Source organism: Oncorhynchus clarkii, chromosome 18 (assembly GCF_045791955.1).
Source record: "Oncorhynchus clarkii lewisi isolate Uvic-CL-2024 chromosome 18, UVic_Ocla_1.0, whole genome shotgun sequence".
In the NCBI taxonomy this organism is placed as follows: domain Eukaryota; kingdom Metazoa; phylum Chordata; class Actinopteri; order Salmoniformes; family Salmonidae; genus Oncorhynchus; species Oncorhynchus clarkii.
The window spans coordinates 56,695,047-56,706,164 of record NC_092164.1 but is presented as its reverse complement, the minus strand read 5'-3'; the positions used below and the strand labels follow the sequence as shown (position 1 = coordinate 56,706,164).

The following is an 11,118-nucleotide window of genomic DNA, read 5'->3' as shown; positions in this document are numbered from 1 at the left end:
GCCGAGACCTGTAGATGTGGTTGAGGTTATGGTTGTGGAGACCTGTAGATGTGATTGTGGTTATGGTTGTGGAGACCTGTAGATGTGATTGTGGTTATGGTTGTGGAGACCTGTAGATGTGATTGTGGTTGTGGTTATGGTTGTGGAGACCTGTAGATGTGATTGTGGTTATGGTTGTGGAGACCTGTAGATGTGATTGTGGTTATGGTTGTGGAGACCTGTAGATGTGATTGTGGTTATGGTTGTGGAGACCTGTAGATGTGATTGTGGTTGTGGTTATGGTTGTGGAGACCTGTAGATGTGATTGTGGTTGTGGTTATGGTTGTGGAGACCTGTAGATGTGATTGTGGTTATGGTTGTGGAGACCTGTAGATGTGATTGTGGTTGTGGTTGTGGAGACCTGTAGATGTGGTTGTGGTTATGGTTGTGGAGACCTGTAGATGTGATTGTGGTTGTGGTTGTGGAGACCTGTAGATGTGATTGTGGTTGTGGTTGTGGTTATGGTTGTGGAGACCTGTAGATGTGATTGTGGTTATGGTTGTGGAGACCTGTAGATGTGATTGTGGTTGTGGTTGTGGAGACCTGTAGATGTGATTGTGGTTATGGTTGTGGAGACCTGTAGATGTGATTGTGGTTATGGTTGTGGAGACCTGTAGATGTGATTGTGGTTGTGGTTGTGGAGACCTGTAGATGTGATTGTGGTTGTGGTTGTGGAGACCTGTAGATGTGGTTGTGGTTGAGGTTGTAGAGACCTGTAGATGTGATTGTGGTTATGGTTGTGGAGACCTGTAGATGTGGTTGTGGTTATGGTTGTGGAGACCTGTAGATGTGATTGTGGTTGTGGTTATGGTTGTGGAGACCTGTAGATGTGATTGTGGTTATGGTTGTGGAGACCTGTAGATGTGATTGTGGTTGTGGTTGTGGAGACCTGTAGATGTGATTGTGGTTGTGGTTGTGGAGACCTGTAGATGTGATTGTGGTTATGGTTGTGGTTATGGTTGTGGAGACCTGTAGATGTGATTGTGGTTGTGGTTGTGGAGACCTGTAGATGTGGTTGTGGTTGAGGTTGTGGAGACCTGTAGATGTGATTGTGGTTATGGTTGTGGAGACCTGTAGATGTGGTTGTGGTTATGGTTGTGGAGACCTGTAGATGTGATTGTGGTTGTGGTTATGGTTGTGGAGACCTGTAGATGTGATTGTGGTTATGGTTGTGGAGACCTGTAGATGTGATTGTGGTTGTGGTTGTGGAGACCTGTAGATGTGATTGTGGTTGTGGTTGTGGAGACCTGAAGATGTGATTGTGGTTATGGTTGTGGTTATGGTTGTGGAGACCTGTAGATGTGATTGTGGTTGTGGTTGTGGTTATGGTTGTGGAGACCTGTAGATGTGATTGTGGTTATGGTTATGGAGACCTGTAGATGTGGCTGGTGCGCTCCCTGAACCGCTGACTGGATAGGCTCGACTAGGAGAGAAGGAGAACAGTGGAGACGTCTCTGTACCTTCACTGTCTTCTGTACCGTCCACAACCCTGGAAAGAGACAGACAGAGGCAGAGACAGAGAGAGAGAGAGAAGCAGAGGGAGTGAGCGCCAGAGGGAAGAAGGGAGTGAGGGACAGAGAGAGAGGGAGGGAGGGACGGAGAGCAAGAGAGGGGGATGAAAGGGACAGATTAGACAGGCGGACTGATAGACAGATCAACTGATGTCAAAAAGTGATTGATGAGTCAATAAAATGCAGGAGAGTATTAGCTGTTACCTAGGGCTGAGGTTGGAGGGGTCTAGCGTGGTGAGAGCTGTCTGGTGGATCTTGATCTTCTTCCTCAGTTTCCTAGTGTTCTGGTGTGTTACTTCTCTGCCACTGTGCGACTCTCTCTCCATCTCGGCTCTACCTAGTGGAGACTTCCCAGATGACACCACTCTGGGGTACAGAACGATGTTCCGCTCCGATTCTGGAGACACAGACACCAGCTCATCTTCCTCATCCTCTTCCTTCTGCACCTGGTTCTCGATGATGGATGGATAGCACTGGATCACTCGTCCGTTGCCTCTCCCCTCTGACTAGAGAAAGAGAGAGAGGAGAAAGAAAGAGCATATAAGACAGAGAACACTCATTGGAGATTCAAACAACATTCACTGTGCATTCATGTTATTTTACAGACAGACAAGCAACATCACTTGTGCTTGGAGTCACACAATCAAATACATTTTGGGGACACCTTGTTCTACTGATGAATCTGGATGCTATAGAATTGAGAGAACAGAGTATTGCTGTAACTAAAGGACTGTCTGGAACAGACAGCACCAATGAGACCAGAGCTGCATCCCAAATTGCACCCTTTTCCCTACATAGTTCATTACTTTTTACCAGGGCCCATAGGGAATAGGGTGCCATTTGGGCAGGATTCCATTGTAATGTGTGTTAGCCAAACAGCCACCTCAGTGAAGAAGGTTCTATTTTTATAATAGCTAAAGTTCTCTCAGTGTTCTGTGCTGCCACGGCTGACAGAACTCAAGGTTCTCTCAGGTTCTGTGCTGCCACGGTTGACAGAACTCAAGCCTGTACTTAATGTTACATACTCTGGGAAAAATTCTGAGCAATATACAGTATATTTAGATATAATTGAATAAGGTTCCACAACCTTTTTATACACAGACACTCAGAGAGAGAAAGAGAGATCAGGACCACAAATTTAAAAAAATACACCTAGACACCGTTGCCCTAGAGCACACAAAAAACTATACATATCTCAGCCTAAACATCAGCGCCACAGGTAACTTCCACAAAGCTGTGAATGATCTGAGAGACAAGGCAAGAAGGGCCTTCTACACCATCAAAAGGAACATAACATTTGACATACCAATTAGGATTTGGCTAAAAATATTATAGAACCCATTGCCCTTTATGGTTGTGAAGTCTGGGGTCCGCTCACCAACCAAGAATTCACTAAATGGGACAAACATCAAATTGAGACTGCATGCAGAATTCTGCAAAAATATCCTCTGTGTACAACGTAAAACACAAAATAATGCATGCAGAGCAGAATTAGGCCGATACCGGCTAATTATTAAAATCCAGAAAAGAGACATTAAATTACAACCACCTAAAAGGAAGCGATTCCCAAACCTTCCATAACAAAGCCATCACCTACAGAGAGATGAACCTGGAGAAGATTCCCCTAAGCAAGCTGCTCCTGGGGCTCTGTTCACAAACACAAACAGACCCCACAGACCCCCAGGACAGCAACACAATTAGACGGACCAAATCATGAGAAAATAAAAATATAATTACTTGACACATTGGAAAGAATTAACAAAAAAACTGAGCAAACTAGAATTCTATTTGGCTCTAAACAGAGAGTACACAGTGGCAGAATACCTTACCACTGTGACTGACCCAAAATTAAGGAAATCTTTGACTATGTACAGACTCAGTGAGCATAACCTTGCTATTGAGAAAGGCCGCCGTAGACAGACCTGGCTCTCAAGAGAAGACCGGCTATGTGCACACTGCCCTCCAAAATGAGGTGGAAACTGAGCTGCACTTCCTAACCTCCTGCCAAATGTATGACCATATTAGAGAGACATATTTCCCTCAGATTACACAGATCCACAAAGAATTCGAAAAACAAATCCAATTTGGATAAACTCACATATCTACTGGGTGAAATACCACAGTATGCCACCACAGCAGCAAGTTTTGTGGCCTGATGCCACAAGAAAAGGGCAATCAGTGAAGAATAAACACCATTTCTCTTTTGTACTTGAACTATTTGCACATCATTACAACACTGTATATAGACATAATATGACATTTGAAATGTATGTAATCCTCTGGAACATTTGTGAATGTAGTGCTGTTCATATTTCACTTGCTTTGGCAATGTAAACATATGTTTCCCATGCCAATAAAGCCCCTTAAATTGAAACTGAATTGAGAGAGAGTGAGGGGGAGGGTGAGATGGAGAAAGAGGTCTCTATTCAGTGTTAAAATCCAGTATTGACTTGTAGGCTCTGGGAGCACCTGGCACACTAAGCCTTTGTGTGTGACAAGGTGGAAGCAAGAGCCCAGTGAAGCACATTAGTTAACTATGACCTGGGGAATAATGAAGGCAGCACAGGTACAGGTCGCACTTTGACCTTGGCTGTAATGAACAGCGTGACCCCTGACCTCAATGATTTTGATGACCTTTCAACCCCTAATGAGCCAGATCTTTTGAAAAAGTCTGAAACCCTCTTTGAAGAGTATCTTAAATAACCCTAACGGGGCCCCTAACGGGGCCCCCGACGGCCCTCACTCCCCAAAACAATAAGAAAGCACTGACCTTTCTATTGATAGGTCTATTGATAGGTGACCAATGTTCTCCTTCTATTGATAGGTGACCAATGTTCTCCTTCTATTGATAGGTGACCAATGTTCTCCTTCTATTGATAGGTGACCAATGTTCTCCTTCTATTGATAGGTGACCAATGTTCTCCTTCTGATTTAGTAAAAATCTGCCTTGTGGTTTCTGAAACCATCCACTGAATGCTCATGGCTCCGTGCACGCACGCACACACACACACACACACTATCCTTCTCTGATTAATCACCTGGTCTAATACTGTTCTCAGATTTCTACCCCAAATTCCCTCACTTCCTCTTGTAAATATTAAATGACGCCCCACTCTGCTCTGTAATTTAATGAGTCGCCAAAGTCTCCCCCAGCGGTCTGTCAATCAAATCAGCTCTTCCACTCAAACTTCCACTCAAAATGAATATCTCTCCCCATCCCCAACCCCCATCCCCTCATCCCTCCATCCCCAAACCCCCCTCCACACCCAACCCCCATCCCCTCATCCCTCCATCCCATCCCTACATTCCCAACCCCCATCCCCTCATCCCATCCCCTCATCCCTCCATCCCCAAACCCCCCTCCACACACAACCCCCATCCCATCATCCTTCCATCCCCACCCCCAGCCCCCACCCCCTCACCCCCAACCTCTCATCCCTCCATCCCCATAACCCCAACCCCCTCCATCACCATAAAAACTCAAACTTCTCTCACCAATGAATATGCCCCCTCACCCCTCTCTCCATCATTCCCTCCTTCTCCTCCTCCCTCTGAACCCCCTCCACCATTAATACAAATCATTATGCCAAAGAGTGATTTGAGTCAACTACAAGAGATGGAGACTGGAAGAGTTTTTACTACTGTGTCATAAGAAACATTAAATGATTTTGGAAGAAGTTTATTCATGGTTATTTGTGGGTCAGTTTGTGAAGGGGCTCTGCACCATTATTAAAACATCCAAAAGCCCTTAAAAGAGATATGTTGACTATAAATTCTCAGTACAAACCCCTTGGCTTTGTTTTACATAGAAAAAAGCCAACATTGATAGAACTGTTATCAGATATCTTCGTTAGTGTCTTTTTAACCGTACCTGTGTGTCCAAAGGTTTGGTGGACAATCTGGACATAACCTGTCAGAAAGAAAAGTGAGTGAATTTAACATGTCTATATTGCCCAACCCAGATGTTATCCTCCCTCTCAGAAACTCTTTATGACATAATGTTATTACAGGAAATCTCTCATGAGCTGCCCCTCTCAATAGCATAGTTTTCCACTTTGCGCTGTGGCAGTGTGCGTGCGTGCTAGCATGCGTGCGTGCGTGCGTGCGTGTCTGTGTGTGTGTAAAGTGGGCCAGTGTTATTTGGGCAGCAGGACCAGACACACCTGACTGTAATTACAGCAGCATTCCTCATTTAGGAACCCAGGCTATTGCTGCACTCCATCATCTCTCTCTCTCTCTCCCTCCCTCCCTCCCTCCCTCCCTCCCTCCCTCCCCCCCTCTGCTCGCTCTCTCTCTCTCTCTATGTATGTGCATGTGACTCACATGGCACTCGTGTCCCTCCCTCAGGTTGTATGTGAGATCCAGCTGGATGTCCTGGACAAAGCGGCTGGTGTACTCTGGGTAGAGGTCCAGTACCTCGTATAGACCACTCAGGTTGATACACTGCAGGTCACAGTAGGTTAGGGCCTTCACATCTGCGTTGGTCTTTATCACCCGGTCATCTATAGACATGTTGGCCCCGATCAGGTCACCCTTACCTGGGGAGGGAGAGGGAGGGATGGACGTTTCAAACAGAGAGCTGTAAACATAGAATTAGAATTACTAGAATAGACAAAGCCACAATTTCTAGGGCTGTATTTTTGTGCCATGGACTGTTATTAATAACATAATCTGATCAGTCATAGATCATAGTTAGAACATAGCATAGAATATATTGCATGTCATAAAGTGACAACATGTTTCAGTTTTTTTTATTTAGGTTGCCCTCATTTTCCTGTGTTGGATGTCGGCCCCGTGTGTTGGCTAGGTGTGCATGATGTCATGAGGAAGCTGGAATAGCTCTTGAGCTGGGCTAAAGTATTTATCATTGTCATACTGAACTGTGAACACTGCTTATCTGCATTGGGTGCTGGGGGGTGCTGATAGTAAGCAGTGCTGTCGTGACTGCTCTCATCCCCTCGCTCTGCTCTTTTCTCTATTCACCCCTACCTCCCTCACTCTCTTTCTCCATTTGTCTCCTTTCCTCTCCTCTATCTATTCCTCCCCTATCTCTACCGCTCAACCCCCCCCCCTCTTCTTTTGTGTGGCACACTCTTGCTCGGAGCTTGGCTGAGCGGTTTTGGCTGTGAGAAGGTTTGTAAGGAGTTGGCGTAATGCTTTAGAGAGCTTCACTCTTCCCAGATTGTCAATGTCAGCCTGACCTTCTGCACAGTCAGCAGGAGAGCTCTGAAAGAGAGTGTTGTCCCTGTTAAATACTGTATACACACATTACATAGTCACTATGGCCCAGAACAGGGCAGTACGGCTGGCCCGTAACCTTAATAACATGCATGTCAATCTCTCCTGGCTCAAAGTAGAGGAGAGGTTGACTTCACACACAGATACATGATAACATACGCACTATACACATATGTTTACATGGATTTTGTGTTGTAGATAAGTGGTAGTGGGGTACCACCCCACACACACACTAATAAGCAAACAAACAAGCATACAAAGGCTCAGTCACAGATACTGTACACAGGGACACACACTCACACAGAGAGAGGGAGTGGCAGGTGACAGAGGCCTGTAGATTCAGCCCTACAATGGAAACTGTGATCCACAGGTGGCCTGTTGGGATGGAATCAGCCAAGTAGCATTACAAAGTGTTCCAACAATGGACTCCATCTGCCTGCCTGGCTGGCTGTCTGTCTGTCTGTCTGTCTGTCTGTCTGTCTGTCTGTCTGTCTGTCTGCCTGCCTGCCTGCCTGCCTATCTGACTGTCTGCCTGTCTGTCTGCCTTTCTGTCTATCTGTCTGTCTGCCTGTCAACCTGTCTGCCTTTCTGTCCTCGGCCTACCTGCTCACCTATCCAACCCCCCCTCTCTCCCTTTCCTCCCGCTTCCCATTCCTCCCTCTCCCCCTTCCCCCTACCTCCCTCCCTTCCTCCCTTTCTCTATAGCCAGCACCGTGTCTCACCCAGTATAGCCAGCACCGTGTCTCACCCAGTATAGCCAGCACCATGTCTCTCCCAGTATAGCCAGCACCATGTCTTTCCCAGTATAGCCAGCACCATGTCTCACTCAGTATAGCCAGCACCATGTCTCACCCAGTATAGCCAGCACCATGTCTCACCCAGTATAGCCAGCACCATGTCTCACCCAGTATAGCCAGCACCATGCCGTCCTTCAGCACCTCCATGGACCCAGAGCAGACGAAGAAGATGGCCTGCAGGGCATCCCCCTGGCGCAGCAGGTACTCCCCAGGGGCGCAGAACGTGGTCTTGATGTGCAGGGACAGGGAGCGCAGGCACCCCCTGCTGGCCGAGGCAAACAGTGACAGCTCCAGGATCTCCTTGTTCAAGTGCATGGTGATGTCGGAGCGCAGCTCGTCTGGGAAGTCCTTCAGCAGCTATATGGGGGGGGGGGTGGTGGTGGAGAGAGAGAGAGAGAGAGAGAGAGAGAGAGAGAGAGAGAGAGAGAGAGAGAGAGAGAGAGAGAGAGAGAGAGAGAGAGAGAGATTGAGATTATTAGCCATGGCACGATTGCAGTTAAACTGCTATCTTGGTCAGGACCCTCTCGAGAAAGAGATTATTCATCTCAAGGGACTTCCTGATTAAAAAAGGTTAGAAAAAGGTCAGCTAAATAAATACAATTTTAAAAGTGATGATGTCACCAAAAATCTGCATGTCTAAGGCCACTTTGAATAAAGGCACTTTGGTGAAAATATTGCAAGTGTTTGCAATAAGTTGTGCTGACTTTAGCTGGTGCTGCATGGAGTGAGTTGAACTTTTGACCCAGCACAACTGGGGGTATCTTAAACAAACATTATTGAAAGAAGGCATAATGATACAACAGCACCACACACCACATCATAAAGCATCTCAAAGTATGACAAAGTATATACTCATCTAGGATCAGTTTTTCCTTACAGATTATATTGAATGGACAAGGTGAACCTGATTCTAGATCAGCCCTCCTACTTTGACCCTATATTGAGACCTCTGCCAACACACTATTGTTCCCACAGTGGCACCGTATTGGGGGGTGGGGGGGGGGGGGGTGGCCAATACAGAGGCACTCTGGAGAGAAGAGAATGGGCGACAGTATGTCACCCAATTTTTCACAAAGGAAGCTGGATGAGGTCAGTGTGTAAATGTGGTGTAAATTAACCTGTTAGCTTAGTCCATAGTGAAATAGGCTACTTTTGCTCCCCTAACATTAGTTACTTAATATCTTCACAGAAAATTCTGAGTGTTTACATTTCGCTCTCTATTAGCCAACATTTAATCAATGCAGGCAAACTTTTAGCCATCTATTCACACTAAATCAGTTGTCCCTCCCCCTGCCTGGTGCCAGACCCAACAGATGCAGCTTCAGGCTCAGCAGCCCTGTCTCCCCATCCCCACAGCCCTGAACCAGCCCTACTCACAACTGAAGGAGGAGGTGAGCAGCATTGTGTTGAATGACATGTCAGTTGTCATAATTGCAGGTACTGCAATGCATTGAGGACATGAATGTGATTCTCCAGTCAGGAAAAATTTCACTTGACACAGAGGCAGCCAATATCAGAGCCTTAAAGGAAGAGATGCAGTCTCTTAGAGATGGATGGGAGTCTCTCCTGTCTGAGGCAACACTGATTTCTACGCAAATGGAGGTTGCACCTCAATTTAGCAAGGAACACAGCCGCCAGAGGAAAAGGAAGAGATTCCATGACTCTCAAGAAGAGACGGCTCAGGACAGTGCAGCAACAGTGTTTCAGAACACAGTGTTTGTTACTGCTATGGACAACATCATAAGTGACTTGGACACTTGGTTCAACACCACTGCAAAAATTGTAGAATCATTTTCTGCTGTTCTGAAAGTTGGTCAGATTAGAGGGGGTAAAGTCCCTTCTGTGTGCCAACCACTGATCATGAAGTATTCCAGAGATCAAAATGAAGTAAGACACCTGAACACTGTATATGCTGCCACTTTCCCCCCTAACTTGTCCCCTCTTGGTTACCTGAATTGAATTTGTAAGATGCAGCTGCAAAGCATTGTGGGAGAAGTGTGCATTGCTTTACGTATATTTTGCACACTGCCTGTGACCGTTGCTGGTGGCGAGAGCTTTCAGTAAGCTAAAACTGATAAACAACTATTTGATGTCCACTATGTCCCAGGACAGGCTTTGCAGTCTTGCCATGCTGACCCATTGAAAGTCAGTTAGCTAGAAAGCTGGACTTCAAAGACTTGATCAGTGACTTTACTAACAAGAAGGCTCAGCACTGGGCTCTTTGTGAGTAAGACTGAGCGAGGGCCAGTGATAACTGCTAAATGGTATGGCTGTGGATATTGGATCACTACACACATGATGCCCACAGGCTGAGAACAGACTGAGAACAGACTGAGAACAAGATATATCTCAAAGTAATGGCTGGATTGCCATAACATTTGTTGTGCACAATCAAGACCCCAAGTGGAAGAAACCTATTGATTTGGTGACCTCTTGACCTTTCCTCTAGCGCCACCATCAGGCCTTTTCATTCCCATTTCCACTTCACAGCTGCTTATTTTCTAGTTGGTAAGTAAACTTAGTTCAAAAGTCTGCTGCTGATTTTATTCTTTTGTTTGTTATATAATTCTATAGATTATAATGTTTATTGTATATAGATTTATTTTTCTACTGTATTATTGACTGTATGTTTGTTTTACTCTATGTGAAACTCTGTGTTGTTGTTTGTGTCGCACTGCTTTGATTTATCTTGGCCAGGTCGCAGTTGTAAATGAAAACCTACCTGGTCAAATAAAGGTGAAATAAAAAAATGAAAAAAATGTATTGTAATTGAAAAGGTTAATGTATATTTAAGTTATATTTATTGTAATTGAAAAGGTTAATATATATTTAAGTTATATTTATTTTAAGTTATACATTAATGTTAAGAGAATTTTCCATTCAAGAATGTTACCATTAAAATTACATTTAGACTGTAAAAGACGGCCTTTAGCACATTTCTTATAGAGGGTATCAGTCTTACGTCAAATACTGAATTCCACTGTATGCAGAATGTTGCATGCATGTCCGCACAGTGTAATATTTTCACAGCTCACTGTCAGTAAATATCCTACAGTAAATATTGGACTACAAGAGAGTTGCAAGCCTGCAAAGGTAGAGTTATTTAAAGCTTTGAATGGGTCGGTTGGGTTCTGGAGGTGTGTGGTTGCAGAAACTGCGCAGGGTTGATGTGGCCTGTGGTGGTGGTGGGGCCCAATGTGATATCTTTTTATGGGGCCCAATATCCCTGGCGGCGCCCCTGGTTCCCACCACAAAACACCAGCTACATTACTAAGCCATTAATGTCCTAATCATCATCTAATCATCCCTGACACACAACATCTGTCAGTCTCTGTTTTAGCCAATAGCAGAAACGTGCTGAACAGAAAATATCAGTGAGTCATCATGACAACAGAGGCCCACTTTAATCAACAGGCCTATCTATAATTCATACATCTGTGATTCATCTCTCTGCCCTATCTGAATGCTCTGTTCTGTTATGTCTTTGCTGTCTGTCTCAAAAGCAAGCTGCTCCTGAGGCATGATGGGCCACT

General features: G+C 45.2%; 1 protein-coding gene across 1 annotated transcript in view; it reads right to left on the bottom strand.

Annotated features, from left to right (window-relative positions):
• Nucleotides 1–11,118, bottom strand: part of LOC139373743 (voltage-gated delayed rectifier potassium channel KCNH8-like) — a 94,208-nt gene that overhangs the window by 8,050 nt on the left and 75,040 nt on the right. The window contains exons 10-14 of the mRNA XM_071114668.1: nt 7,693–7,942; nt 5,874–6,088; nt 5,422–5,460; nt 1,755–2,056; nt 1,413–1,528 (exon numbers count right to left, since the gene is read on the bottom strand). Of these exons, the coding sequence (XP_070970769.1) occupies nt 1,413–1,528; nt 1,755–2,056; nt 5,422–5,460; nt 5,874–6,088; nt 7,693–7,942 (922 nt within the window). The remainder of the gene's footprint in view (nt 1–1,412; nt 1,529–1,754; nt 2,057–5,421; nt 5,461–5,873; nt 6,089–7,692; nt 7,943–11,118) is intronic.